The 27505-nt window shown below is 42.5% G+C and overlaps 1 protein-coding gene across 1 annotated transcript in view; it reads left to right on the top strand.

The window, feature by feature from the left end:
- The first annotated feature begins 5023 nt into the window (after nt 1–5023).
- The window catches only part of PDE1C (phosphodiesterase 1C), a 336052-nt gene continuing 313570 nt past the window's right edge, over nt 5024–27505 (top strand). The window contains exons 1-2 of the mRNA XM_044675577.1: nt 5024–5078; nt 5854–6025. Coding sequence (XP_044531512.1) covers nt 5024–5078; nt 5854–6025 — 227 coding nt within the window. The remainder of the gene's footprint in view (nt 5079–5853; nt 6026–27505) is intronic.

Genomic DNA, 27505 nt, shown 5'->3' with positions numbered 1-27505 from the left:
CTTAAATCATCCTATTCATCATTCCTTCTAGCACAATAGTATTCCACCACCATCATATACTATAATTTGTTCAGCCATTCCCCAATCGATGGACACCCCCTCATTTTCCAATTTTTTGCCACCACGAAAAGTACGGCTCTAAATATTTTTGTACAAAGAGAACCTTTCCCATTTTTTAATCTCTTTGGGGTACAAACCCAGCAGTGGTATGGTTGGATCAAAAGGCAGGCAATCTTTTAGCGTCCTTTGGGCATAGTTCCAAATTGCTTTCCAGAACAGTTGAATTAATTCACAACTCCACCAACAATGCATTAGTGTCCCAATTTTGCCACATCCCCTCCAACATTTATCACTTTCCTTTGCTGCCATTTTGGCCAGTCTGCTAGGTGTGAGGTGATACCTCAGAGTTGTTTGGATCTGCATTTCGCTAATCAGGAGAGATTTGGAACATTTTTTTTTCACATGATTATTGATAGCTTTGATTTCTTCATCTGAAACTGCTGCTAGAGTTTATTGAGCAATGGTCAGGCCTGTGCTTACGGAAGGTCATTTTGTTGGCTGTGTGGAGGATGGGTCAGAGGGAGAAAGACTTGAGGCCACAGTTCTTAAAGGATGTGCCAGAGGAGGGCAGTCACAATGGTGAAGGGCTTTGAGACCATGGAGAGACTCAGGGCAGTGGGATGACTGTAGTCAGGCATTTGGAAGACTGTCCCTGGGAAGAGAGTTTAGAGTTGTCTTGTCTGGCCTCAGAAGCAGAACCAGGAGAAATGGGGGGAAGATAGGAAACTTAGGCTTGAAGGTAGGAAATGTTGGCTAACAATGAGGGCTCCCCCAGAGGGGAATGGGGCTGCCCAAGAAAGTGAGGGCTTCCTCCTTGTCTAGGCTAAAGACAGAGGCTGGAGGACAAGGACCACTTATTGGGGAAGTGAAAATGGTGAAAAAAGCCTTTTGTGTTCATGAGCTGCACTAGATAGTCTCTGATGTCTGACCTCAGTCTCCAATTCTGTAACTGTCAGGATAGGGGAACAATTAGGGGCCGTGGTGATGATCCCTGGGATAGAGTTTGAACTAGAGTCGGGGCTGTGTGTGAGAGACAGACAGACAGAGAAACTGAGAGAGATATACGATAGAGAGAGGCAGAGAGACAGAGGAGAGAATCAGAGACTCCAGGCACTTTGCTGGGCTCCCATTGTGTAGAAAAAGAAGAGACAGTGTGGTCCAGTGGAAGGAGCTCTGGCTTTGGCTTCAGAGACCTTTTATTCAAATCTCACCTGTGGTGTTGACTGCTCCCTGCATGACCACGGATGAGTCTCAGCACCTGTGATGGGAGAGGGTGGCTGTAGACGGCTTCTGAGCCCCCCCTCAGCCTTCTGTCTGTGATTCTGAAATCCTGTGATGCATCATTTAGTCAGTCGACACAAACTGTTTTCTTATTAGGCCCAAACGAAGCATTGCTGATGTGAACCTGTCACCAGCAGGTCCATTATTCACGTCGCCTGCTTTGTTGGAGCTAAATAAGAATGAAATTGAGAGTGCCTGGTGCCTGGAGAGATTCATGGAAATAACCGGAGCCCCCGGGGGCCGAAGCCCACGAGGTGGGAGCCCCGCTGTTGTTGTGATGATGATGACGATGATGATGATTTTGGTAGCATCGATACCTGGTCATTAAGCAGTCTCTGCTGGGGAGGCCTTGAGACTGAGGGTCCTGAAGCCCCTGAATACTTTATCATTATTATTATACTTCACATACCAGGTCATAGGACCAGAGCCCTAGAGTTGGCATAGTAGAGGCCATCTAATCCAAAACTTTGCTTTATAGATGGGGAAACTGAGGCCCAAGGAGAAGAAGTCACTTAGAACCCTAAATCTACAGATGAAAGGGATATTAGAGACTATTTAATCCAACCCCCTCATTTAACAAATGGGGAAACTGAGGCACAAGGTGATGAAAGCACTTAGAACCCCATATCTATAGATGAAAGGGATATTAGAGACTATCTAATCCATTTCCTCATTTAACTGATGGGGAAACGGAGGCACAAGGTGATGAAGGCACTTAGAACCCCATATCTATAGATGAAAAGGGACATTAGAGACCATCTAATCCAATTCCCTTATTTAACAGATGGGGAAACTACTCCAAATCTAAAGATGAAAGGGATGTTAAAGACCATCTAATCCAATCCCCTCATTTTTACAAATGGGGAAACTGAGGCCCAGGGAGGTTGGGGGACTAGCCTGTGGTCATCTGAGGTAGGTGGGAAAAGGCAACGTAGGAGACAAAGGATGGGTGCCCTTGACTTTAGTGGAAAGGTCAACTATGACTTTTCAGCTAATCTTAATATGAGGGGGCTTCATATCCTTTGTAAATAGAAAAAGAATTTGTATTTATAATAATACTAGCTAGCATTAATATCATGCTTTAAGATTTATGATGCTCTTTCCAAATCTCATCTAATTTGATCCTTACAACAACCCTAGGAGGTGGGTGCTATTATTATCTCCATTTTACCAATGAGGTAATTGAGGCAGAGGTTAGGTGATTCGCCCAGGAGCACAGAGCTGGCAAGCATTTAAGGCTGGTTTTAAACTCGGGTCTTCCTGATTCCAAGTCCAATGTGGTATCTCCTGCAACACCTAGTTGCCTTATTATGGTGCTCTGAGTTCCCTTCTCTTGGAGGGGAGGGTTGGATCTGTGATTTCTAATTAAAAAAAAAAAAAGAATCAAATCTGGCCTCAGATACTTCCCAGCTGTGTGACCCTGGGCAAGTCATTTGACCCTCATTGCCCACCCTTACCACTGTTCCACCAAGGAGCCAATACACAGAAGTTAAGGGTTTAAAAAAAAATTAAAAAAAAAGAAAATTTTGTTTTTATATCACCTTCATAACCTTCTATGTCCTTTCTCCTTCCCTTTCCCGAGAGCCACACCTTATAACAAAGGATTAAAAAAGAAAAAAAAAAGAAATCAGGGCTGCAGAAGTAATTAAGTAAAACTAACCAAGTCATCCTCCAAGTCCAGCGTTCATGCAGTGCTCCGTACCCACAGCCCACCTCCCTGAAGAAGGAAGGGAGCTGCATTCTCTCCTCTCTTCTTGGGCGCCAAGCTCCGTCGTGATAACTTCTCAGCATTCAATTTGCATTTTCCCCCCAAACTGTAATTCATCCTGGTAGGGAATTCCTGGTGTGAAAATGCCCTTTTCTGATTCTGATTGACATCTTTGCTTTTTCTTCAAGTCTTAGCAAGTGGCTTGGAGGCACTGAGTTAGGGGACTTGCTAGTTGTCCCCCAGCCTGGATGGGTCACGGTCAGGGTTCCAGCTGAAGTCTTGCAGGCGGCTAGGCAGGACCTCGGAGCTCCCGTAGCCACTCTTCCATAGTTTCTCTCTGAGCTCGATCCTTAGCAGAATCTTAATTTCAGTGCTTTCTGTGCTCTTCAAAAGATTGCCCACTGATAATGGGAGAAAGCTGAGCAAGGGTGATGGATGAGGCAGGGGTGCTGGTCACCCCTAACGCTAATGCCTTCTCTCTGACCTTCCATTTCCCCTCTGCACATGTCGTGTCTATATTCCCATCTGCGTGTCGTCTCTTCCATTAGATTGGGAACTCCTGCAGGGCAGGGACTGGTTTGGGCTTTCTTTGTGTCTCCTGAACTTAGCACATAGCAAGTGCTTAATAAATACTTATTGATGATGGATTCAAAGCAACTGGGTAGCTCAATGGATTGAGAGCCAGGCCTAGAGATGGGAGGTCCTGGATTCAAATCTGAACCTAGACACTTCCCAGCTGTGTGACCCTGGGCAAGTCACTTGACCTCCATTGCTCACCCTTAACCACTCTACTGCCTTGGAGCCAATATACACTTCAGACATTTACTGCTCGTTTGGCCTTGTGGAAGTCACTTAGCCTCTAAGTGCCTCAGTGTTCTCATCTGTAAAATGAGTTCAGACTTGGAGACTTCTAAGAAGCCTCTAAATCTGTGACTTTTAATAATAATAGCTAGCATTTGTTATGTTCCAGGCACAGTGCTAAACACTTTACACATAATATCTTATTTGATCCTTACAACAAGGATCTTGCCTGGGAGGCAAGAACTATTATTATCCCCATTTTACAGTTGAGGAAGCTGAGGTTAAGTGACGTGCCCGAGGTCACATAACTAGTAAATGAATTTGAATTTGAACTCAGGACTCCCCCACTCCAGGCTCAAGTGCTCCATCCAGTGTACCACCTATCCCTTACAAGGATGATATTCTGTATGGGTGAAATGAGATCTTATGTGACATAAGAAACAGTGAGCATGAGGATTTTAGACATGGGAAGACTTGTATGAACTGACCCAGAAGGAAGAAAGAAGAACCAGGAAGAAAGTATCCATAAAGACTAATAATGGAAATGAAAACAACACTGAAAGGCAACTGACCTCTGTCGAAATGTGATGGCCAGTCTTTGTCCTGGGGGGGGGCACCTGATGAAATATACATCTGTATCCTCTGAAGAGAAGTGGTGGACCGAGAGAAGGGAAGGCTGCACATACTGTCAGTGTCACATACGTTTTCTGTTTTAGTTGGTTTTGCTGAAATGTTTTTCTTTGCTATTAGAGAAGGTTTTGTTGGGGGAAGGAGGATGTTTTAGGAAACTACTGTGGTTTAAAACTGAGGCACCCATAAAGTTTTTTTTTTTTACATTTTTTTAAACCCTTAACTTCTCTGTATTGTCTCATAGGTGGAAGAGTGGTAAGAATGGACCATGGGGGTCAAGTGACTTGCCCAGGGTCACACAGCTGGGAAGTGTCTGAGGCCGGATTTGAACCTAGAACCTCCCGTCTCTAGGCCTGACTCTCAATCCACTGAGCTGCCCAGCTGCCCCCACCAATAAAGTTTTAAGACAAAAAATTGAATAATAAAGAAATATATTTTTGTTGGAGGATTTAGTGCATTTCCTAAATGGCAACCTTTGGTAGACGTCTAATCATTTTGCGTTTCTGATCACTGGTGCCACTCTATAATGGAAAAGAAGTATAGATGAGCTTCCTCACATCTGTCCAGGTTACTAGCCAGAACTTTTTCAGGGTGGAAGGTCATCACCAGTTACTTTCTCACATTTTGAAAAGTACAAAAAAATACTGTTTTCTTTATGGATCAGCGAGACAAGACCCCAAAGGCCTTCTGTGATGCTCTGACTCTGGATATCAGAAGATGCTTATTACCTTACACTCCTCGGCTCTTGGAACTGGAAGGCATTTAAGAATCATTTATTCACTACCCGGTGAAGAAATTGAGACCAAATGTGATTTAAATTACTTTCCTTGGGTTATAGAGAACTCTGACTTGATGAAACTTGGGTTATTGGCTCTGAAGTCAGAGTACCTGGGTTCTGTGTTTGCTTCTGATACATAGTGCCTCTGTGATCTTGGACAAATCACTTAATTTCTAGGTTTCACCCTCCTCAGCTGTTCAGAGAAGGGGTTGGACTAGATGGCCTTTGAAGTCATTGCTAGCTTTCTCTCTCTCTCTCTCTCTCTCTCTCTCTCTTTCTCTCTCTCTCTCTCTGGATATATTTTGGGGACATGAACTTGGGACATTTTTTCAGATGATGACTAGGGATGTTTTCTCAGTTATAAACTAGCAGTAAACACAACTCAGCACTTTCAGAGGTAACAACTTGGCACTTCACCACAGAGATAAATCAGCACAGTTAGCATGCCTTTGAAAATTTCCTCCATCAGCTTTTAAAAATGGCAAATCCCATGTTTATCAGGATTATATTATTAGATGAGTCAAATTCCCAGGTATTGGAAAGGTGGCTTATCGAGAGATTTTTCACTTTTGTTTTTTTTTCCTCTGGGTTCAAGGGTCCAAATCGCAGAACTTCTTGTGGAATTCTCTCATCGATGGACTCACTGGGAACGTCAAGGAAAAACCAAAGCCAACAATCGTTAATGATCCTCGGGCACCAGAAGAAATCTTAGCTGATGAACTGCCCCAGCTGGACAGCCCTGAGGCCTTAGTGAAGACATCTTTCAGGTTTGGTGTATTGTGAAACTTTCCTTCTTAGTTTGATTGCTGGTGGTATGATTCTCACTCAGTTCGGCAAACAATTTTTTCGTCTCAAGGTCATCTTTTTGTGTTAAGTCAACACTGGTTGAGGATGGAAGTTTGTGATCAATAGCAATTAGCTCTCTGACTTGATTGTCTTAAGTTTAGTGAAAATATCTTTGGAATTTAACTGGTTGATGGCATTTGCTATGGGTCCTTAATTGGTATTGATATTTGGGGATTGCATTTAATTAGTGTTGATATTTGACTGGTATTAGTTTGGTGTTGCTATTTTCTTGGCATTTTAAAAAAATGGTGTTCGTATTTGATTGGCCTAGTTGTTTAGTTAGCAGTTATAAGTTAATTGAGAGATCATGAGGAAGTGGACAGAGAGAGACTGGAATCAGAAAGACCTGGCTTCAGATTCTCCTTTTATATCACTTGTGTAACCTGGGGCAAATCCCAGGCAAAGCTTTAAGACTGTATGTTGCAGAATAATCGATCTACACAGTTGGAATGTGTTCCTTACCCGAGACCCTACATGAGATTTAACATGTCAGGTCTCCCCAAGAATCAAAGAGGGGATTGTGCGAAGGGAACCCTCTCCCAGTATCATGCATGGGGTCCCTGTGCTCCTAGAGCTACGTTAAGTCACCAAATGTGGGTCATGGGACAAGCCTTTGTGCTTGATCCCAGATATGATTCTGAACTTGAACTGGATGTGAAAAGAGAGGTTAAAAGACTCAAAAGAGGAAGTAGCTTTATCTCAGGTGAGGGTACCAGGGGAGCTACTGCAGGCTGAGACCATCCACTTGGCTAGCTAGAATAGGCTTTTTTTCTCTCTATCTCTATGCCTTTACCTATCCAAGTATCTAATAAACTTTATGAAAAATGTGGACCAGAGTCCTCATTTTATTTCTTGCTACTGATGAAATCCCTGTACTAAACCAAAAGAAAGTTGATACTGATATTTAGCTGCCATTGGTACTTCACTGATGGTTGCATTTGATCAATGTTGTTATTTAAGAAGGTTATATTTAATTAGCATTGGTATTTAATCGGTGATAGTATTTAATCAGTTTTGGTATTTGGCAGACACGACTTTTTCACTGGTGTTTGATTGACTTGGATGCTTGATTGATAATTGTATTTAAATTAGAGTTGATATTTGAATGCTACAGAAGAGGATCTATTCGAATGGTCAATTAGAATGGGAAGAATGAGCTTTTCCATTGCAAAAGTAGATGATAAAGTTCCAAGTAGAGGGAAAGGGTGTAATATCAAGCCTTCTGCCCATGTACCATTAAAGCTAGAGGGAATGCTCCGAGGATCAAACAAGTAGTTTGAGCAGAATTTCCTTTCTAGATTCAATTGTGAATCTTCCTTCTTTGTTTGGCAGTGGTCTATTTATTTCACCAATATTAAGTAATTATTCTTGTATCTTCCTGTTAAACACGTATTTTTAGGCCTTTCTAGTTTTTTGCCTTCTTTCCATTTCCCATCTATCCTTTAATTAAATACAATCAACTTTAGAGTCTTTTACTGAGTAGAAAGATGTAAAAGGAAATGTTTGTCTTGAACCCTATGGCCCAGACAAAATTTATCTCCTTACATGACTGATCATTGGTCTTATGTGTTCTTAGCTCTATCTCAGAGCTCTCAATACTATTGCCCTCCCTCAGGATTCCTTGCTACCTCCATTCTACCAATCTAGATTTATTATGATGTCTTGAATAAATCATGGTAGATGGGTTTCTACTTATTTTGTGTATTTTCTAGTTTATTTTGAATGGAACTCTTCCTCAAATTATGTTCTCCAAGTTCTTAATTATTGACTTTTAGGAATGCTGACCAGCTTTTCTATGGAAGCTATTTATTTAAATTAAATTACTTGATGGTTTTCTGAGGTTATGCTAAATAAACTATCATGTCATCTGCATACAGAGATAGTTGAGATTTCTTTGTTGTTGTTTTTTCCTTTAGTTTATTTCTTTTGTCTTATTGTTATTTCTAGCACTTCTAGAACTGTGACAAAAAACAGTGAAAGGATTGGGTACCTTTATTTTACCCTTGCCTTTATTGGGGAAGCTTCTAGGATTTCTCCACTGGAAATAGCATTAATATTTGGTTATAGATGTTTCTTTATTAAATTAAAAGTGACTCTTCTATGTTCATGTTTTGTTTTGTTTTAACCAAAAATTAGTGCTATATTTTATCAAAGATTTTTCTACATCTATTGAATAATCCTGTGTTTTTTTTATTTTTAGTATGATTAATAATACTAATTGTCTTCCTAATGTTGAATCCTTTTATTCTTTGTATAAATCCAACTTGGTCACAGTGAATAGTTTATTAACATATTGCAGTAGTCTTTTTTCCTAGGATTTTATTAAAAACTTTTTTATTAATATTAATTAGTGATATTGGTCTATAATTCTCCTCCTTTATTTTTTCCTATCTTGAATATTAGTGCCATATTTGTTTCATAAAAGGAATTTAATAGAATGCTTTCTTTCTCAGTTTTGGGGACACTTTTTATTATACTGATATTAATTGCCTTTTAAAAATTTGAGAGAATTCACTTTTAAATGCTCCAAGGTTGAACAGGAATATTTTTGCAGATACCTTATTAAAGCCTTAGAAGTACAGAGTTAATTTCAAAAAGATGTTTTGGCCCATTTAATTTATTTATTAGAATTTTAAAAAATCCTATACTTAGTAAATATCAAACAAAATGAACATTTCTGTTATGTATAGTGAAATGGAGTAGAATGAAGATTATATATGAAACTGGCAATTTTGTATACAGTTTGCTTTACCTTCAAAATATGCAGTAAATCCAACATGTAACTTTTAAAGTTTTCCTGTTCATTTATTCTATCCTGCTTTCTGATCTCTTCTTACTATTAAAAATTTCTTAAATGACATCTTTGCTTTCTTTCTTTCTTGTTCCTTTTTTTGTGTGTCTACCCTAACCCCAGTTCCATTGTCCCTCTCACATCTTTCCCTTCTCCCTGCATTGGGCAAAAAGCCAAACTCTTTGTAAAAAACTTGCATTATCAAGTGAAATAAAAGGAATTCCCACACTGGCCCCAACTAAAATATGTCTAATTCCACATTTTGAGTTCATCATCTCAGTGCCAGGAAATGAGTAGTCTAATTTATCACCAGTCCTCTGGAACTGTGCTCTGTCTTTGCATTGATCAGAGTTGTAAAGTCTTTCAAAGTTGTTTTTCTTTTCAGTATCCTCTCAAATTTCTCTGAAACTATTCATTTTGTCAAATCTTATGACATGATATTATATCATTACCTACATATATGATCATTTTTTTCTGGCCACTTCTCAGTTGATATACACCCCTTTGGTTTCCTGGTTTTTGCCACTACAAAGAAAATGCTCTAAACATTTGTGTATATATGTGTTTATTTCTTCTTTCTTTGATCTCTCTTGCATGTAGGTCTTTTGGTGATATCACCTAGTGAAAGGGTATGCATAGTTTGGTGACTATTAAGGTATATAATTCCAGAAATTCATTTCCAGAATGGCTGGACCAATTTTCAAATCTCCCAGATTGGTGGTGCTTGCCTTCCCTTGGTCCCTATGAACCCCTTCAAAACTGTCACTTTCCTTTTTTGTCATCTTAGCCAAATTGATAGATTTGAGGTAGAACCTCAGAATTGATTTAGTTTGCAATCCTCTAATCATTGGTGTCTTGGAGCATTATTTCATATGGTCGTTGAGAATTTAGATTTGTTCCTTTGAAAACTGCTGGGGCAGCTGGGTAGATTGAATCAGTCTTAGAGACAGTAGATTGAGTCAGGCTTAGAGATAGGAGGACCTGGGTTTAGGTCTTGCCTGAGACACCTACTAGCTGTGTAACCCTGAGCAAATCATTTAACCCCCATTGCCTAGATCTTACTAATCTTCTGCCATGGAACCAAAATGTGGTGTTGATTTGAAGATGGAAGGTAAGGGTTTTAAAAAGATAAAGAAAACTGCCTGTCCATTTACCTGCTGGGAAATAACTTTTATTCTTACAAATTTGAATCAGTTCATTATCCATCTTGCATTTAAGGTCTTTACCAGAGAAACTTGCTCCAAATATTTTTCCCATTTACCTATTTCTTTTCTAATTTTACCTGTATTGATTTTGTTTTGTGAAAACTTAAAATGTTTACGTAATTGAAACAGTCCAATTCATACTCTCTGATCCTATCTATACCATGTTTGGTCTTGTGCTTTCCCCCTAGCTTTGTCTTTTGGTCCATGATGTAAAACTTTTGTCCTCCCTGTTTACAAAGTGTGATATAGTGGAACAAGTACTACACTGGGAATTAAGAGATCTCTCAAGGGACAGCTAGTGGATAGAGAGCCAGGCCCAAAGATGGGAAGTCCTGGGCTCAAATCTGGTGTTGGACACTTCCTAGCTGTGTGACTCCAGGCAAGTCACATCTCTGACTGTGACCAATCCTCTCTCTTGGAACCAATAGTAGGTATTGATTCTAAGACATGAGGTAAGCGTTTAAAGAAGGTAGAGTCCTGTCCCTTGTTGCTTCAGCTTAGCCAGTAATTAGTTCTGTAAGTTCAGAGCTACATCACCTTTTGGAAACTCATAGCATCCTACCTCTAGAGCTGAAAAGTACCATCCAGTTCTCTCATTTTACAGATGAGGAAACAGGTCTAGAAAGGGGCAGTGACTTGCTTAAAGTCACACAAGGAGCAGATTCTTCATCTTTAAAGCAAATGGGTTGTACTAAGTGACTGACAAATTCCTCTTTACTTTTAAAATTAGATGATTCTAAGGAGGCATTTTAGGTTAAATAGTGACTTAGAAAGGGTGTGACTTCTGAAAGTTACCCATAGTGCTGCCCTGGAGTCAAGAAGCCTCCTTTTCCTGAGATAAAATCTGCCCTCTGATACTAAAAAGCTGTGGGACTCTGGACAAATCACTTCCCCCTGTTTGCCTTAATTTCTCAGCTGAAAATGAGCCCAAAAAGGAAATGACAAACACTCCAGGATCTATCTCTGCTGGCTAAGAGCCAGACACGATTGAGAAATGACTAAAATGTTTGCATGAAATTCTTTGCCTTTTCGGGTTGGGTCAATTTTGTATCCTCGACATCCAGGGCAGTGCCTGGCACATCGCACGTTGTTGCATTGGAGGACTTCTATGGCGGCCCCTGGCATGGCCTCAATCTTCTTCTTTTGTGGAATAAGAAAAGGAATCCACCCTCGATTTCAGTAAAATTAAACAGCAGTGCCTGGCTGATTCCTGGCTCTCAGAATATTCCAGGAGAGGACACAAGAGAGCCTTTTCTGGCTGAAAGCTGGGAGCATGAAGGGGGGACGTATACAAACACACACATGGAAAAGAACCTTCATTTGTGGCATCAGGAAGGCACTGCCCACTGGGAGCTTTGCCAACTAGGTATTAATGCTTCTGGGTCCAGGGCCAAGTTGGAGAGTGCCACAGGAGTGGTCACTGGGTAGACTCATTTGGAGGTGACCATCTGGTCCTGTTTTGGACACGTCATTGTCTATATATAGCTGGCTAAAGCTTTTTTTTCATTTTTTCCTTTAACCCATCAAGCATATGGTCCCTGTGTTAGAGGAAAAGGCACTTTCTGTGGTTGCGTTGAAGCCCTTCAGAAGGCAGCGTGGAGCCGTGGGAAGGTCCTAGTCTTGAAGCTGGAAAGCTATGGTGCAATCTCTCCTCCAGTGTTCAGTTGCTATGTGTTCACAGAAAAGCCATTAGCCTCTCTCAGCCTCCGTTTACTCATCTATAAAATGGGTCAGTGGTTCTAGTGATCACTCTGTTGGATCTAAGTGCGTGGAGGCTGGCGTTATGGAAGGCCACAGGAGAAGGACAGAGCTGACTGTGGGAGTGGGAGCGTAGTTTAGGAGCTAGAAAGTTGGCAGGGGAGTAAAAAACGATCTGGGTTCTGGTTCTATCTGAGAACTTGACTATGTGCTCAGGGCAAGTCACTCCCTCCGAGTGGCCTCGGAAAGTCTTTGAGACTCTGAGTTGCAGAGAAGTTGCTTTGGTAGAGGACACTTTTAAAAATCCCTTTATCTCCTGTCTTAGGAGCTATACTCACCCTCACCCTAACCCTATACTAAGTATTGATTCTAAGACAGAAGAGCACTAAGGGCTCAGCAATTAGGGTTAAGTGACTAGCCCAGGGTCACAAAGCTAGGGAGTGTCTGCAGCCAAATTTGAACCCAAGTCCCCTCAACTCCAGACCTGGTACTTTATCCGTTGTACATTTATCCACTTTATCTAGCTGCTCCTAGAGGACACTTCTCACTGTGATTTCCCCTCAGATCTAGTAAGGAAAAAAGATACCCCTGGTACCTACATCACAGGATTGGTGTGAGACTCAAATAAGACAACGTATGTAGGTGAACCTCTTAATAAATCTTAAAAGAGATTTTAATAAGGGAGAAGCGAAAAGGCTCGGTGGGTTGGGAGCCAGACGTGGAGACATGAGAACCTGGGTTCAAATCTGGCCTCAGACAGTTCCTAGCTCTATGACTCTGGGTAAGTCACTTAACCCCTATTGCTTAGCCCTTACCACTCTTCTGCCTTAGACCTAATACATAGTATTGATTCTAAGATGGAAGGCAAGGCTTTTGAAAGAGAGCTAAATAAATGTCACACATTGTCATTTTATTTTATTTATTTTTTGTGTGTCTTTTTTGTGTCATTTTAATTTTTTACTACTTCTACATTCTCCTCATCTTGTCTGTTGGCATTTACTTAGAAGCAGCCCTGGGCCAAGTTTCTATCCTTGTATCTTTCATGTTTTCTGGACTTAAACAGGCGGATCAAAGAGCTGCTTTTTGAGTCGAATAAACATATTAGGAAGTCTCCTAGCGTCCTGTGGGATCCTGGGAAGCATCCGTGGTACAACCCCAGGAGCAGATGGGACAAGGAGGATGCTATGAATGCGCCTCACGTGGTTTTGCTTCCACTTCTTGGTCTCTAAACTTCAAAAAACTTTTTGTTCCATATTCTTGGAGATGGTGGATATTTGGGCTGGTGGCATCTATTAAAAACCTCATTCCCAAGTCTTTCTGGATCCTTGCTATGTCTGTGAGAATGTATCTAGTTCCAGATCAGTTTATCATGCGAGTTCTCCAGGATATTTGGAAAGCAGGGTTTATCATTGTTAGTGCAGGAGACCCAGCAAGCTTTGGACGGGTAATTCCAGCCACCCAAAATCATGGCTGCCAGGTATTTGGGAGACACAAAACGTTTGCTGTCTTCAGTGATGTTTGTTCTCTATATTGATCATTAAGTCTTGTCACCTTTTTGGTTCTTGTGGAATCTTTTATGGTGCTGTCCTAGTGCTGAATTTCCAGAATAAACTACTCTTCCTTTCCATTATCCAATCAATCAGTCAATCTTTTGCTCAACATTTCTTTGCTCAGGTGTAGCATCTCCATTCTTGTTCTCCTCCTGATCCCATTGTTATGCTCACTGATTTGTCAAAAGAGCTAAACCATCAAGGCCAATCCATTGGCTACTTGGAGAATGCCACGTCTTGGAGTCACAAGCTAAGAATCTTCAAACCTTATCTGGATCTGGAGAGGGGAAGGTTATGACTGCAAGGTTAGCAGGAGAGACAGAGAAAGTGCTGTAAAACCAAGAAAGGAGTCAGTTCTAGGTGCCTGGTGTGGACACCATGCTCAGGCTGCTGTGTGATGGACCAAATGGGAAGTTGCCGCTCTACGCTCTGTGCAGGGGTGAGAAGGAATGTTTAACTAACATTCCAGAATGCTTTCATTTAATTAAGTTTCTTTGTCGTCCCATTCAAAACCATCACTCTGGACATCTAAACACTTATTTACACAATACTTCCAATGTTTGAAACCTTATTGGGACTTATTTTTTTTCAGAGATGTCTATGGAACCCTAAGTAGAGGCATGACTAGGGTGGGGGTGACTGGGACTTTGCCCCTGGGTGCAGACATTTTGCACATGGTCTTTTTCAGAAACAACTGGGCTTATCACATAATTAACAAGAATTTTTGATTAATTCTGTGATTTAATCAGTGTAGGGATTGCCTGGTTGAGGAACTCCCTCCACTAAATGCAAATTGACATCTGCTCTAACTTAGACTTTTAGAGAGTTGCCTAGGGTCACACAGCTTGGAAGTGTCCCAGGCTAGATTTGAACCTGGATGTCTCCTATATTCAGGCCTGGCTCAGGGTCACACAGCTAGGAAATGTCTACGGGCAGATAGGAGCCCAGGACCTCCCATCTCTGCGCCTGCCCCCTCATCCCTTGTAGCTGCCCTTTCGATACTTATTGATTGGTTGAACTTTACAACAAAATGGTTCCCACTGAGGAGGGGGAGATACTGTCTAGGCATTGCCCATATATGTATTCAAAGGAATAAATTGGGATTTCACTGGTATAGGGACTCCCCAGGGAAGGAGCCTCTCTCTCTCTCTTCCAGTGCAGATGGGCACCTGCCCAGCAATTTATAGCTTTAGAGAGTTGTCTAAAGAATTTAGAAGTTAAGAGACTTGTCCAAGGTCACACTGCTGGTATGTGTCAGAGACTGAATTGGAACCTCGGGCTTCCTGGCTTTGCGGTTGACTCCCTGGTCATTATTCTATGCTGTATCTCAGTGCATAAAAAACAAATATATGCAAAAGTACAAGGCAAATTGTCTCCTGTCTGTTCTGCTACTCTTACCATGACTTCTCCCACAACCCTAACATGCACCCTCTTCACTTCTGTTTGAAGTATTGTATTAGCTTCATAAGAAACCTCCCTGTCCTCAGTCTCTCCCCATTCCTAGATCTGGAGTCAGAAAGACAGGTTTGCATGTAACCTCAGACATTTACTAGCTATGCAACCTTGGGAAAGGCAAGTCACTTAATTTTTCTGAGCCTCAGTTTTCTCATCTATTAAGTGGGAATAATAACAGCACCAATTATCTCCCAGGGTGGTAAAGATCAAATGGGGCAAAGTTTGGAAAGGCTCTGACCACCCTTAAAGCACTTCACAAAGGGCAGCTTACTGTTACCCTGGGATCCTAAGAGACCTCAAGAATCCTCCTAGTTCTAAGAATCTGTGATTCTCAGACTAGAGGAGCATTAGGGCAGTCGTTTCTTGGCCATCTTCTTTATTTAATAATAATAGTTGGCATTTATATAGCGCTTCAGTGTCCAGAGAGTCATTCTAATCTTTTTTTTATCTTTGAAAATTTTATTTAACTAATTAATTTAGGATATTTTTCCATGCTTACTAGATTCATGTTCTTTCCCTCCCCTCCCCCGACCCCCTTCCCATAGTTGATGCACAATTCCACTGGGTTTTACAAGTGTCATTGATCAATACCTATTTCCATACTATTGATATTTGTGCTAGAGTGATCGTTTAGAGCAGTGATTCCCAAAGTGGGCACCACCGCCCCCTGGTGGGTGCTGTGGCGATCGAGGGAGGCAGTGATGGCCACAGGTGCATTTATCTTTCCTATTAATTGCTATTAAATTTAAAAAAATTAATTTCCAGGGGGCTAAGTCATATTTTTTCTGGAAAGGGGGCGGGAGGCCAAAAAAGTTTGGTAACCCCTAGAGAGTCTACATCCCCAGTCATATCCCCTTCGACCCATGTGATCAAGCAGTTGTTTTTCTTCTGTCTTTCCACTCCCACAGTTCTTCCTCTGAATGTGGCTAGTTTTCTTTCTCAGAAGTCCCTCCGAGTCATCCTGGATCATTGCATGAGTCATTCTCATCTTAACTCTATAGCATCATCTGAATCTGGTCTGAACATTCATTTTCAGAGTCTGAAAAGTCTGAAAAGTCTGAGTCGATGGGTTTGGGCAATTTGGCATTTGGAAGAAGAGGAGCACCCAGTAGGAGACCATCTCTGGTGGCTCCATTAGCTTTTCTTCCTATTTAGAGTTGATTTATCTGCATAGGTCTTTCCAAGCTCCATAGACTGCTTGCAAAGACGATGATCCAGATCGCAGTTATAGTGAGCTAAGAGCCATAGTGAGAGAAAAAGGCAAAGTCCTTTTCAGATCCCGAGCAACAGATGGCATTTTCCAGGCAGATCTGAGTGGTTAAATTATGCTCTCCCGTCATTTCTTGGCAGCATCTCATCCACCAGGGCTGTTGCCCAAGTGCCAGTTTCTGACTTGATTACTTTCAGGAAATGTGCCATCCTGTGTCACAGGACAGCATGAAGTCACCTTCTGTGTCGTGACTGGCTCTTGGATGAGTCCTGGGTTAGATTTCCAGATCGGTTTGTGGGAAGCTCCCTCTAGTCTAGTCTCTCGGCCCTACCCCTAAACTGGGAATAGTGCTTCCTGCTCCTTTGCTTGATTTCCCATTTTGTTGCCATCACTGAGAAGGCAGACCAGTTGGCTGGACTTACAAGAAAGCACCTTGTCAAGGGCACCAGGCTTTCCCCACAGGAAGGCTGCCTACAAAAGACCAGCTAAAGCAGGCTTCTGATCTGGTGTTCTTAAGCAGTCCAAGCTTTCCTATGTTGGTGCTGAAGGAGGGCAAGAGAACCATGCAAGGGGACAGAGTCACAAATGGGTGGAGGGTCCGCAAAGGCTGACCCTAACTAGGCGGTAAGCTGTGATGAGCCTTAAAGGGAGCTTCGGGTGCTAAGAAGTGGAGTTGATGAGGGAGAACATTCCAGAAATGGAGACAACCACCCCATCCCAGGAGGGCTGATGGAGGGACCTGAGCTGCTAAGCCTGGAGTAGGGAAGGCTTTTGGGGGGGAGACACGTTCCCCATCTTCATGTTTGAAGGACTGTCATACCGAAGGAGGATTCATCCTCACTTGGCGCTAGAGGGCAGAGCATGGGCCAAGGGAGGAAAGTTGCTACAAACCCAGTTTGGACTTAACGTCAGGAAAAGCTAACAGTGAAAAGATCAGAGTGGAATTGGTGACCTCTGAGGGGAGTGAACTCCCTTTGCTGGAAAACTTGAGGTTGAGGTCGGAGAGGTTGAGGCTGGAGAGGCTGTGGCCGGAGAGGCTGAGGCTGGAGAGGCTGAGGCTGGAGAAGCTGAAGCAGGAGGGGCTGAGACCGGAGGGGCTGTGGCCGGAGAGGCTGAGGCCAGAGAGGCTGTGGCCAGAGAGGCTGAGGCCAGAGGGGCTGAGGCCAGAGGGGCTGAGGCCAGAGGGGCTGAGGCCGGAGAGGTTGAGGCCGGAGAGGCTGTGGCCAGAGAGGCTGAGGCTGGAGAAGCTGAAGCAGGAGGGGCTGAGACCGGAGGGGCTGTGGCCGGAGAGGCTGAGGCCAGAGAGGCTGTGGCCAGAGAGGCTGAGGCCAGAGGGGCTGAGGCCGGAGAGGTTGAGGCCGGAGAGGCTGTGGCCGGAGAGGCTGAGGCTGGAGAAGCTGAAGCAGGAGGGGCTGAGACCGGAGGGGCTGTGGCCGGAGAGGCTGAGGCCAGAGAGGCTGTGGCCAGAGAGGCTGAGGCCAGAGGGGCTGAGGCCGGAGAGGTTGAGGCCGGAGAGGCTGTGGCCGGAGAGGCTGAGGCTGGAGAAGCTGAAGCAGGAGGGGCTGAGCAGTGCCGGATGGCGCTTGCTGTAAGGACGTCCACTACAGTCTCCTCTTGAATGGATTTTCTCATTTGGAATTTACACGGCAGTTGGCTGTCACAGTCACTATGTGGAATGCCCACAGGTTGTTGGTTCCATTTGAGAAGATTGTGAGAGAATTTTGGAATAGAGACCTCGGAGGTCCCTCTCACCACCAAGTCTCGGCACACCTTGTCCTCTCTGGAGAGGGGCCGTGTGTGCGTAATTCCCACTTTTGCAGATGGACATGCTAAGGCACAGAGAGTGGGATGGGGGCTGCACCTCAAAGTCACGTTCCCCTACTGCCCCCCTTTCCCAGCCTACTTTCCGCTCCCACGTGTGGATCGCCAACAGGACACTCCATCACACTGGGCTGGGCTCAATGGTGAATCGCACAGAGGGTAAAAGGCTCGCGTTTTCCATAAGACGGACGATATTTGGATGCATCGTTATTATTATTATTATTGGGTTCATCGGTAGTGGGGGTCTTCGAGGAGCTCCCTCCAATCAGTGCAGGCCTGGCCCGGGACCCTGTGAGGTGACGTGACTCGGCTTTGCATGCGAAGACTCCCGGCGGGGATGCATCGGACCCACGAGACACGTGATGATCGCAGCACCCCTTCCCCAGGGCCACGTTGACCCTGAATCAGTGGGTGATCTGTGGCCTCGATGTTTCCCTTCCTGGGGACCTGCCACAAGTCTCACCTGGGACAAATGGCATGAAGCACCCCCTCAGGGGATGGAATGGACAGAGAGGGAGCAGGACGCGGTAGGTGGAGCTCCGACTAGCCCACCATCTGGCTGCTTCCCCTTTTCATTAATTAATTGTGTTAACCCTGTCCCCAATTCTGTTGTCTCTTTGTAGCTGAAGGACTGCAGAGGCTCTCAATGCCCACCAAATGCAGCCTCCTAAGGCAAAGCCCCAGGCAGCCTGCCTTAGTTTTGACTGTGAATAATGCTTATGATGAGAACTTGAAAATACATTTTCTTACTCCTCCTCCCAACCTCCAAATGGAAGAGAGACCCGCTCTATTTTGGGATCGAAAATATCAGTCATGGCCAATCAGCATTCTTTGGTTGGTCCCCCCAGCTCCGAACTAGCCCCTTCCCTGTTATCAGGGTCCTTTATGGCAAGGGTTGGGAGGAATGACTTTGGAAAGATTCCAAATTTCCCAGACCACAAAAGGTAGTGCATTTGGGAAAGGGGAAGAGTTGATTATTAATAAAAACATTGGGAGGCTGAGATGACTCATCCACATACTGAGCAGCTAAGAGCTGTGTAAATCATATAAAATATAATACTTGGAGTTTGGGGATACTAATTCTAATCTTACAGCACTCTAGTTGGGGCGATTTGGGGGCTACCTCACTTAAGCCCAGCCAGGCTGCCAATGGGTACCTCTCTTCCAAGTATCAAGGGAAAGCGAGGAGGGATAATGGATAGAGTGGGGGACTTGCATGAATCAGAAGGGCTTAAGGCCAAATCCTACTAGCTGTGTGATGATGACAAGCCACAACTTCTCAATGCCTCAGTTTCCTCACTTTTGCCAAATGGGGATAATAATAGAACCTACTTCCTAGAGTTGTTGAAAGGATCAGATGTGATAATGGTAGGAAAAAAAACACTTTGCAAGTCTTAAAGAACTACATAAATGATCCTTCTTTTCCTCCTCCTTCTCCTCCTCTTCCTCCTTCTTCTTTTCTCTCCTATTGTTTTCACAAAGACATTATTGATCACTGAGAAAAAATAAATCAAAAGCAAATTTGGAATGGAAGACCAGAATCCATTTCAAGTTGAAATGTTCATTTTTCCCTTTTGACAGCAGAGGCCTCTCTATTTAAATCCTCCACGTCATGGGATGTGCGCCTTCCCATGATATATTAGCCTACTCACTTCTACCAGCTGTATCATTTACTGTTGATTAAGAGAATAAACTGGTGGAATGGACTAATGGCTTTGGGTGCCCGACTTCCGTGATTTCTTTCAGAATATTAAATTCAGGCCTCTTTCTCTGTGTGCAATTTTGAGAGGTCATGTAAAGAAGTTATTAAGTATGAAAGATGATTCGGATCTCTGGAATGGAGATAGATGGCTCCCCCAGAACACTTCGTCTATAGATTGCACTAAATTTCCCTTGGTTAGGTCATTTTCCCCCCTTCTAAACTGCCCTAATAGTAATACAATCATCAAGGTAAAAGAAGTTAATTTTGGGCTGGGAAAGCAGCAGTTGTGCTCAATAATGCTGATGAAGCGTCTCAATGTCTTGTCCTCTGAGTCTGCCTGTAGCCAAATCAAGTCATTCCAACAACAATTTATTAAGCACCTGTTATATATGAAGCCTCACATGAGCCTCCGAGGATACAGAGTAAAAAAGAAATAGTCTCTGTCCACAAGGAATTTACATTCTCTAGGGGCAGGCGCCCTAGAATTTCATGGGTTAGGGAAATTCCATCCATTGGTGAAGGTCTAGGGCAGCGGTTCCCAAACTTTTTTGGCCTATACCACCCCCTTTCCAGAAAAAAATATTACTTAGCCCCCTGGAAATTAATTTTAAAAAATTTTAATAGCAATTAATAGGAAAGATAAATGTACCTGTGGATCACTGCAGCACCCACCAGGGGGCGGTGGCGCCCACTTTGGGAATCACTGGTCCAGGTCAACATTTGTCTCTAACTGATGAGTTGTCTAGTGCTGAGGAGTTAAGTGCTTTGCCAGAGTCATGCAAACATTCTCTAGAACAGTGATGGGCAAACTTTTAAAAGAGGGCACCAAAGGAAAGGAAATGCTCCTCTGTCAATCTGTTTCTAAGGCAACTCTTTGGAAGTTTCATTGTATTGTATCCTACTTGTTGTATTCGTCAGATTAGGAATAATATCGCCTGGCAGGATAGAACATTTCAGGGGGCAACATTTGGTCCCTGGGGCCGTAGTTTGCCCATCTCTGCTCTAGAAGATTCAAGTGGTATTAGCTCACATGGCTGGGGTCCTCCTCTCCTCACACCTGAGTCATTGCAATAGTCTTGCTTCAAGTCTTTCGCACTCCAATGTAGCCATCCTCCCTGTGGCCAAAGGGATGCTTATTATAGATCTGACCATGTCACCTCTTACTCAACAAATTCTGGTGGTTCCTCATTCCCTGTAATATCAGCTCTAAGCTTCTCTGTTTGGAGTCTTTGCAAAGCTCTTCACAGCCTGGCCCCTTCCACTCTTTCCCATATTCTTACCTTAATCTCCATCCAAATACTCGACCATTTTGTTATCCTGGCCCATCTTTCATTCTTCACCTATAAGATTCCATTTCTCATTTCAGAGCCTTTCTACTGGCTCTTCCTCATACCTGGAAAGTCACCCGAACCTCCTGGAACGTATAGCTTCATTTAAGACAACAACTCGAATGTGAGGGGACCGTCCTGTTCCTCTTAGCTACTAGCATCTCTTTCTCTTCTCTCTGCTTTGCACTTTAATGCTGGTTTATGATTATGCTGCTTTCTCTCTTAGAAAGGGAGGGCAAGGACTCTTCGGGTTTTTTTCTTTGCATCCTTAGCACTTTGTACAGTGCTTGGCACTGGAGTAAGTCCCCCTTGATTGATGAAATGATTGTCACTTCTACAATGTTCTCGACAAGAGGTGTGTTGAATTCTCTGTGCCTCAGTTTCTTTGTCTATAAAACAGGGGTAATATTATATATTATATTAATATATAATTACATACTAAATTATATATTAATATAATCTAGTATATAGTATAATATCATATATCATATATAAGCCATATATAATAGCATATTAATGCTACCTTCTTCATAGGATTGTTGTAAGGAAATTGTTTTATAAGTTTTACAACAAAATGGAAATATAAGCTACTGCCATCATGATTAGGATTTTTTACCTCAAGAGTCTGTTGTGATAAAGTCCTGTGTAACCATTCTGATATTCCAGTGGGTCTCAGTAGCACGGATATGAATTCTTCCTCTAACACTCTGGCTCCTATCCTTGACTGCCCTTTCTGTGGGTAACCGTCATCCATGTTGGGTCTTCCCGATGGACCGGGCACCTTCCTTGTGCTCTCTTGACAATGGGCAGATAGCAATGGCGTAGCTGTAGTGGTCAAAGGTTATTCGATGTCTGTGGACATACCTCGGTGGAAGAGATGGTGATCGTTCTATTGAGTTCCAGACTGGAGCTCTCTCAAGGTCCCCAACGTAGTCTTGAGCACCAAAGGAAAGCTTCCATCACGCTGTCTGCAGCCATGTAGACCACAGACAAGACTACGGTGCTGGGGCAACAGATGGAGAGAGCGTGTCAGGAAAACGGTGAGGAAAGTTCCAGATGCACCTACTGGCATTTAGTCACTGGGAAACTGTGCATCCATTGGCAAGTTGAGGAGTAACTTCGAAATGCTGTGTCTGATTCAAGCCTTAATTATTAATGAATGCAAATCCACCCTCTCTCGTGGAAAGAACAGGACCTCTTAGTCTTTCAGAGCTTTCCTTAACTCTATGTTTGTGGCAGGATGAAGTAGGGGGAAAGAAAGCACTTTGAAGTCTGCTAAATGAGAGTGATGATGCATTTACGGCCAGGCTCTGCTTCTCTAGGAAGCCAGCCAAATGGAGAAAAGGAATTGCAATGAGCCCTACAGAATGCCTGATGGGTGCGTGTTCTTCATTTCCGGCCTTGAAGCACACTTTCTCAGTCATCAGAATAAGTGCAAAGGGACTGCTTTGGAAATAAAAATGGAAGTGAATCATGGTTTTAATTGTTTTCCATTTATAATTATGGTTGGGTGAGATCATACTGGCTGATCATTCCATCTACTGTGTGTGAGGTTCTACAGTTGGTATTTAGAGCCATTCAGATTTTAATGGCCTGCTGATTTTCCGGTGGTGTTCTAATGCCAAGAATGCACTACAGGTGATCTATTAGAGACAGAGTATGATTTGGTAGAGAGAGGAGAGTCAGAGGACTTGGATTCGAATCCCACTTCTGATTCTCCCTGCCTTTGTGACCTTGGGCCAGTCCTGAATCTTCATCTGTATAGTGAGAAGGCCAAACTAGATGGCCTCTGTGGTTTCTTCCAGGTAAATAGAATGCTAGGCTTGGAACCAAGAAGACAGTTTAAATCCCAAACTCAGACACACTCACTAGCTCTGTGACCCTGGCCAAGTCACTCAGCCTCCTCACCCGTAAAATGAGTAAATTAACAGCACTTCCCTCATCATTTTGTTGTGAATTGAAATTCACAACAATAATTTCAATTGAGATGTTATTTAGGACTCCATTTCCCCATCTATAAAATCAATATCTTGGGCTCGATCACCTTTAAGGTTCCTTCCAGCTCTAAATTTATGATGATTGTTTATTATTATACTTATTATTATCCCAGGTCTAAAATGAAATTTTATTATCCCTGTTTTGCTCTTCCCGAGGATGTGAGTTCAAATTCAAGCTATATGTCCTCGGTCAGTGTGCCTTCAAGACCCAGTACACCAGCTTAAAAATAAAATATTTTGTGGTCCAGAGGCAGACACATCCCTTGGCTGATTCGTTTGACCTCTGCGAGCAGCCCATTGTTTTCCATCATTCAGTTCATCCATCATTCATCCAATGCTTGCTAATAATAGCTGGCATTTTAAAGTGTGTAAAGTGATTTACATCCATTATCTCACCGGAGCGTCACAAGGATGCCGTGTGGTAGGAGATACAGGTGGGATCATTCATTCTCCCTCTAACAGATTGGGAGGCCGTGGAGGCTCACAGAGGCTAAAGGATGTGCCCGGGATCACACAGCCACTCTGCCTTCAAGAAGCTCCCATTTATAGCCCAGATAAGGCACATGCAAATTAATTTTGATGAATGCATAAAAGAGGCACCAAGAAAACGCTATAGGAATCTCAAGGAAGAGAGATGGCCCCGAGTTTGGGGAGAAGGCATCGGAGGAGGTTTCATCAAAGGGGGGATATGAGTCGATCCACCACGTAGATGTGCCAGGAAGACTCTTCCTAAAGACACAGGCAAACTATTATTGCAGTCAGCCTAAGCCAACGAACACTTATTAGGGCCTTCGCCAACAAGCATAGTTGTTAAGCTTTCCTTTTACATCTTTAGAAAATCCCCCACAAATTCAGCCGCACAACTGCCCTTTTAATAAACGACATTAGACCATATAGTCAGCGGAACTTTCTTTTTCTTTTTCCATGTCAATATAATTTTTAATATTTGTTTCCTGACTTTTTGCAGTCCATATTCTCTCCTTCCTTCCCTTCTCTCTCCCCTCCTCAATGAGGGTCGTACGTAGATTCTCATATAATGCATATTTCTCTGTTCATCGTGTTGTGAAACAAGATACATGTTGCTTATACTAGAGAGGAATTCACGGAGAGAAATAAGATGAAGAATGGTAGCTTTCGATCTGCATTTAAACTCCATTTGGTCCTTCTCTGGCAGTGGATCGCCTTTTCCATCATGATCCCTTGGATCGCTCTGGATCCTGGCATTTCTGACAATAGTTAAGTCATTGGCAGTTGACCCTCGTGCATCATTGTCGTTACTGCATACATTGTTCCCTGGTTCTGCTCGCTTCACTTTGCATCACTATATATAAGTCTTTCTCGGTGGTTCTGCAGAGTTCTTATTTTCACGGCCTGACTCTTGGTTTGGCCCAATTGAGTGGATTAGCTCAGTGTTCGATATAATCTTTTTGTAGTTGTACCTCCCATAATGACTCAAATGCACCATAAAGCTTATCACAGGCTTGATGATCACCTCGTATGCTTGATACCAGACTATGGGCGGCCCCAGTGCAGGCCCTCATTGCCTCACACCTGGACAGTCATAATAGCCTTCTGGGAGTCAGGGAGTTTGCTTGCCCCAAGTCTCTCCCCACTCCAATCCTTTTTCTTTTCAGCCCCTAAAGTGATTTTTCTACAGTATAGGTCCAACCATGTCACTCTTCTACTCAATAGGGAATAACCTTTGATTGCCTCAGTTTCTTCAATTGTAAAATGAGGATCATAGCAGTACCTACCTCACAAAGTTATTATGAGGATCAAATGAGATCATATTTGTAAAAGCACTTAGCTCGGCATATAGTAGATTATATAAATGCTTATTCCCTTCCCCCTTCCCAACATGGAATGGCAGCCTCCATAGATCAAGAGTAATTTGTTGAGTCTGTGGTAAGGGATGGAGAATTCTTCTTTAGGAATGAGTTGGATCAGATGCCTCCCCTCCCAAGTTTTCTCTCTACTTTAAGATTCTATAAAAAATATACCTCTAAAGTAATTCTGAGAGTGAACTGGATGGCCAGGGATCATGGGATCATGGGATCATAGGTTTGGAGCTGGAAGAGACCTTGAGACCAGCCTTTTTCTACATTTTACATATGAGGAAACTGAGGCTGAGAGGTAATGTGACTTGCCTTGAGTTATGGGATCATAGGATCATAGGTTTGAAGCTGGAAGAGACTTTTAAGACCAGCCTTTTTCTCCATTTTACATATGAGGAAACTGAGGCTGAGAGGTAATGTGACTTGCCTTGAGTTATATCATATCAGCCTTTAGTTGATAAGTGTTAGAGATAGACTCAAACATAGGTCTTCCTAACTATATATCCAATTCCCCCTCCCCTATGGAAGTCTGCATTAAAAAAAAAATATATATATATGCATATATATATACACACACATATATATATATATATATTTATATACACAATACATAATAAACAAATAAATGATCAAATAAATGTGCACATATATATACATACATACATACATACATACATACATATATATATATATGGTATTGGTGACTTAATAGAATCTTTTCCTTCTTGAATTGGATGATAAGCCCTCCCCCACTCCCTCTACCATTTATTTTAAGTCACTACGATTGACGACAACAGCCTCAAACCCATGTATTCAGGACATGGTCTCATTTCTGAGCCCCTCATTCAGATATGAATGGCAATCTGCTTCCCATGGGGCAATCATCGAGTGGCTTTTTAAATAATGGTGATGGCCAAATAGAGCAGATGACAGATTGGGATAGCCAGAAAACAAGGCAAAAGCACTGGCAGAATTGGAAATGGGACTCTGTTTTTTCCAACTGAGAATGAAGACTGAAAGCAGTGGTGGAGGTAGAGGATCCAGGAAGGGTAGGAAGATGCCTCTTTCATTTCTAGCTGCTGGTTCTGATTGTGTGATAAGGCTCCTTATAGCAAGGGGGTCAGCTGCACCCTGGATGCATGTGCCCCTTCAGAATGCCCAATGACTTGTCCATTGTTTCTTGCATTTTGAAATTTTTTTGAAGTTTAACGAAACTTTTATATTTTTCTGAATTAGCATTGTTCTAATATCCTCATCTTGTTTTAACCTCAAAATGAACGAATAAAAGAACTTTTTATTAAGCCACCAGGCATTGTCCTAAGCCCTGGAGATAAAAATACAAGGAAGCCAAATAATTTGTGATGCCCCAAGGACTTTTAATTGAAACAGGGGAAGCAGGCATGAATAAGTAAATACAAAATAAATAGTTTTGAGGAGGTAGGAAGAGGGAATGTCATTTAGAGTTTTAACTTTATAGCTTCTTCTCATTTTTCAAAATAATGCCAGGATTTTCATGTTTGAAGAAACCTTGAGCCCAATTAGGTCAGAATGATGCACTCTCCATTTTTAAAATTGAACACAGATAACAGAGTTATTCATAAAAATCCCTTGTAGGATGCCTCCTTGAAGAACATACAGAGAAACTCATCAAAACAGTATGAGGGACTTGAATGCTAAGAATATAGCATTCCCAATTTCATCCCTACCTTCCTCAGTGGTTCTCCAACTAATATAGAAAAAAAAAAGGGAGTAGAGCAAATTCGAAAGATTTTGATTTGGAGAGAAAATGTTAATAGGATTAAGTGAGAGGGGAAATATTTTTTAATTAATTAAATTTAGAATGATTTCCCCTGGTTACGTGATTTGTATTCTTTCCCTCCCCTCCTAACTCCCCCCTCCCATAGCCAATGAGCAATTCAACTGGGTTTTACATGTGTCATTGATCAAGACCTATTTCCATATTGTTAATATTTGCACTAAGGTGATCATTTAGAGACTAAATCCCCAATCATATCCCCATCAAACCATGTGCTCAAGGAAATGTTTTTTCTTCTGTGTTTCTACTCCCACAGTTCTTTCTTGGAATGTGAATAGGTTTCTTTCTCTCCCTCAGAATTGTCCTGGGTCATTGCATTGCTGCTAGTAGAGAAGTTCATTATATTCGATCATGCTATAGTGTATCCATCTCTGTGTACAATGTTCTCCTGGTTCTGCTCCTTTCGCTCTGCATCAATTCCTGGAGGTCTCTTCAGTTCACATGGAATTCCTCCAGTTCATTATTCCTTTTAGCACAGTAGTATTCCATCACCAGCAGATACCACCATTTGTTTAGCCATTCCCCAATCAAAGGGCATCAGAGGGGAAATCTTCTGCTGGTTGTTTTTGACAAAATGAAATGTGAGTTATATGTTGATCTCTTAGTTGTGATTCCTTTTCTGCCATGCCCCAGTCATTATTACTTAAAAAACAATATTTCTTCTTAATTTGGTATCTGAATGCTGATCTTATACAGTTTGCATATCTGCCCCTCCCCTCCAGCCACTGTGTTGGTAGAAAAGATACCTTGTGTATTTATTTTTTAACAGTAAAGTTTAGAAATCCATTGAATCAACATTAATAATTTGCATACATCTATGATCTAATCATCTTATCTCTCTAGGTATCCCACTGCTGGTCTTTCTCCAAGACTAGTTCATTTGAGAGGTTTATCTAGATACAGAGAGACATTTTCCTTCCTTCCTTCCTTCCTTCCTTCCTTCCTTCCTTCCTTCCTTCCTCCCTCCCTCCCTCCCTCCTTCCTTCCTCCTCC

The sequence above is a fragment of the Gracilinanus agilis genome, chromosome 1 (assembly GCF_016433145.1).
Source record: "Gracilinanus agilis isolate LMUSP501 chromosome 1, AgileGrace, whole genome shotgun sequence".
Classification (NCBI taxonomy): domain Eukaryota; kingdom Metazoa; phylum Chordata; class Mammalia; order Didelphimorphia; family Didelphidae; genus Gracilinanus; species Gracilinanus agilis.
Note: the sequence above shows the minus strand (reverse complement) of the source record. Positions and strands in the feature narration are given on the sequence as shown.